At 32.6% G+C, this 4,203-nt stretch overlaps 1 protein-coding gene across 1 annotated transcript in view; it reads right to left on the minus strand.

Moving 5' to 3' along the window:
- The window catches only part of CYLD (CYLD lysine 63 deubiquitinase), a 55,417-nt gene extending 52,383 nt beyond the window's left edge, over positions 1-3,034 (minus strand). Inside the window, 3 exon segments of the mRNA XM_017882968.1 lie at positions 704-1,006; positions 2,404-2,695; positions 2,697-3,034. Coding sequence (XP_017738457.1) covers positions 704-1,006; positions 2,404-2,695; positions 2,697-2,905 — 804 coding nt within the window. The 5' untranslated portion in view covers positions 2,906-3,034.
- Positions 3,035-4,203: the final 1,169 nt, after the last annotated feature.

The following is a 4,203-nucleotide window of genomic DNA, read 5'->3' on the forward strand; positions in this document are numbered from 1 at the left end:
TATGTATATTTTACCACAATTACAAAAGGTTTTTAAAATGAATGAAATCCTATGAGATATTTTAATTGTCTATTCCTCAAAATCAATGTGGTTTTCCTCTGCTCAGATATTTTCTATAAATGATTTTTATACTAATTATTAAAATATACTAATTATTAAAATGGTAATATTATAATAGTAATAATATGCTATATTAGTATAATAGTAATAATGTACTAATTATTAAGATAGTAAATATACTAATTATTAAAACCAGATCAGCCATTAAATTGTGTGGAATATCATAAAAAAACAGAGATTACCCCAAAAAACTTTTCAAAATAAAGAAAATAGGATATCATGTAATATATATGCATTTTGTTTTGTTTTGTTTTGTCTACTGGTCAGCTACAATAAGGCAAATTTAAAGATTGAGAACATTATTCCAGTTTATTCAAATGGGAAAAAAAAAAACTAAATGTAATTCTACATCTAGACCCCTGTTCTATTTCAATGCTCCTTTACCAAAGATAAATTAGAACATGTTCTTTAAAGTATTCCAAATTAGATCATGTTAAATATTCAAAGTGTTCAATTTGCAAGTAAATTGGTCCTAAAACTAATACATATATAAACTATACATATATAATATATATATTATGTATATATACATATATAAACTAATACATACATCACAAAGATATTTAATCCAAAATTTTCTTACCATGTCCACACCAACAAAATATCCTAAGCTTTCTTTTCCTGGCAAAACATCACAGAATATAACTGTTCCAGATTCTATTGTTTCTCCAACCTTCAAAGAAACTCTGGAGTTTATTTCCAAAGGAGGAAGTTCGACCTGCATTGTGTCCCCAGGACCTGCATAATCACTTTCCAACGCAGTGTCATCATCTTCTATGAGTTCTAGCTTGTCCAATGCAACAAACACGCCACAGTCTTCATCACACTGAAAAAGCTGTTTCCCTTGGTACACCCCATCAGTGAAACCTTGGCCACGACCTTCTTCCTAGTTTTTAAGAGACAGGGGAAAGAAATAGATATAGAAAGACTACCCATAGGGAAAGGGGTTCACTCTAGGGATTTCAGGAAAATCACTCTGGAAAAATTCTAAATGACACATATAATAAATAATATAATTATTAGCAGTTGCTGTTGGATTTAAGGTGTTTAAAAAAATAAGAAAGAAGTTGTATCTGATGCTGAAATATTATCTGATAATTTCAATTCATAACTCTATTATGAAAAAGCTAGGCTGAATTCCACGTTGTGATTCTAACATTAATTTGGTTATGAAAAGAAAATGTTACTTTAAAACAGCAGTAATGTTAGCTCCATTCATTAAGCACTTACTGCCAGCCACTGTACTAAATCCTGTATCAATGTACCACAAAAATACTACAAGTCATGTACTATTAACACCACTGTACTGGTAAGCATGCAGAATGAGAGAAGTTAAGTAGCTTTGTTAAGTAACCTGGCAACCCAGCTAGTACATGGCTTAACTGGGATTCAAATTCCTAATTGTTTACAATCACTGCTTTAAAAAAAAATTAAATCAAGAAGCAAAGAAGACATGCAATTCTACTGGCAATGTCAAAATGTAACTGGCATTTCAGTTACTGTGAATGAATATTAAGTTTGGAAACATATTACAGCATTCTTGGGTCTCCTTCCAGTAGAAATAAATTCCAAGGATTTTCATATATATTATCAGTGACAATTATAAGCAAGTTTAAATTTCTGCAACTTTTTTTCAAAATTTTATATCTAAATTGTTATTACTTAATAACATACATTAAGAAGAACTAAGAAACCTATAGATGATAATGCAAGGTAATTAACAACTTTTGATGTAACTATTTACAACTGGTAGCGTTAATGCTTAATATAGGCAATGTTAAAATTTCTAAAATATAAATGCCTGCAATAACCAGGTGAACCTCTTTGCATGTTCCTATCATAGCACATAGCTTTTTAAAACTTTCAACATCATCTTTAGAGCATCGCAATTCATCATTAAAAAGTAAACAAAAAAATTAAATCAAGAAGCAAAGAAGGCATGCAATTCTATTTGCCAAGAATGTCAAAATATAATTGACATTTAAGTTCTTGAAAATGAATATTAAGCTTAGAAACATATCACAGAGTTCTTGGGTCTCTTTCCAACAGAAATAAACTCCAAGGTGATTTTCACACATACTATCAGTGACAACTATAAGCAAGTTTTGGATTATGGACTTATCCATAACATGGATTCATCAGCAAGGATGATGAATATTAAAAATTACAGAAGACTCTTGGGAAAATTGTTTTGTATTTAAAGGAGAAAAATACATATGTGCATACAAATACACATAGACACACAAACACAAACACACTACTAAAACGGTTTATCAAACTTACCAGCAATTCGACTCCAAAGAATATTCCAGAGACTGTCCTCTCTGCTAACAGGGGTCCTCTGAAGCGCACAACTCCAGGAAATTTTTCTTCCCCAGATCTCAACTGTACTTTCACAGGGCAGCCCACGTCTATTTGGAGGCCTTTACTTAGTCTGTTTCTGTTTTTAAATAGGCTGAACCTCTCCTCACAATCGGTAATTGCCAAAAGTAACTCCGTGAACTTTTCATTTATCTCTATAACATCCTTTTCATCAACAAAGAGAACTGCATGAGGTTGCTCTAGAATTTTAATCCAATCTGATTTTCTTGCCTTTTGCAGAAGGAATCCTTGAATGCCCCACAGAACGATCTTGAATATACTGTCCTATACTTCCCTTCGGTACTTTAAGGAGCTTTTGTGTTTGTTTGTCTGTAACGCTGCATTCTTGAAGAAGCAAATAAAAAATCCGCTCTTCCCAGTAGGGCGAAGTAACTTTTTCTTGGCTCCATAAGCCTGAACTCATTGTGATATTAACTTCAAAATACTAATTCAAAAAAAGGAAACTACTAATAACTTTGTCATAAAACCGCAAAAGATAAATTCAGTGGCAGTCCCAAAGCATGTTTTCAGCAACGTGGTATCCATGCTGTAAAAAGAAAGGAAATCTAAATGCCTGCTGAAGAAGCAAAAATAAACTTTAGACTTCATTCTACATGACTGAAAATTAAGACTGAAGACTCTTAAAATTTTCATTTGACTGGTAAACACATACACATAAATGAAATATTTTCAAAAAAAAATCTAAAAGAGTTAAAGACATACAGTATATTACTTCTATCTACTGCAACTGTGCATATTTAATTAATGAAATCCAATTGTAAAGTACTTTCAAAGACAACACAATAATGTTTGCTTCCAAGACAATGAAATTTATAAAATCAGATTCTAGTAAAAACTTTTAAAGGTTACCCTTATATACATATTCTAATTTTTTAAAAATTTATTTTTTTTTATTTATTTATTTTGAGACAGGATCTCACTTTTGTTGCCCATGCTGGACTGCAGTGGCACAATCATGGTTCACTGTGGCCTCGACCTCCCAGGTTCAAGTGATCCTCCTACCTCAGCCTCCCCAGTAGCTGGTAGTATAGGCACGTATCACCACACCCAGCTAAGTTTTCTATTTTTCATAGAGACAGGGTCTCACTATGTTGCCTAAGCTGGTCTTGAAGTCCTGGGCTCAAGTAATCCTCCTGTCTTGGCCTCCCACTGCGCTGGGATTACAGTCATAAGCCACCAGGCCTGGCCCATGTTCTGACACTAATAAACTTTTAAAAGTAGCATTTGGGGCTGGGCTCTGTGGCTCATGCCTATAAATAAATGATAGCTATGATATGGCCATATTTTGATAATGGAACATTTTACCTCTGACTAAACTTCATTTCATATATTTCGTCTGAAGATGGGCAATGTTCATCACATTAATCATAATTATCATCTAATTTCTCAAATCGCAAATATCAGATATTATAATGTGACTATATTAAAAATATTTTAAAATCAATTTTGTAGCATCAAAACTTGTACCACAGAGCAAGAGAATATCATGATATAATTGCATTCTAATTTATTTCTATGATTTCTTTTTCAAATTTTCATTTATTTTATTTATTTATTTATTGAGACAGCATCTTGCTCTGTTACCCAGGCTTGAGTACAGTGGTGTGATGATAGCTCACTGCAGCTTCAAACTCCTAGGCTCAAGTGATCCTCCCACCTTGGCCTTCCAAGGTTCTAGGATTACAGGCATGAGCAACTGCA

This window comes from Rhinopithecus bieti, unplaced genomic scaffold (genome assembly GCF_001698545.2).
Source record: "Rhinopithecus bieti isolate Rb0 unplaced genomic scaffold, ASM169854v2 scaffold_13375, whole genome shotgun sequence".
In the NCBI taxonomy this organism is placed as follows: domain Eukaryota; kingdom Metazoa; phylum Chordata; class Mammalia; order Primates; family Cercopithecidae; genus Rhinopithecus; species Rhinopithecus bieti.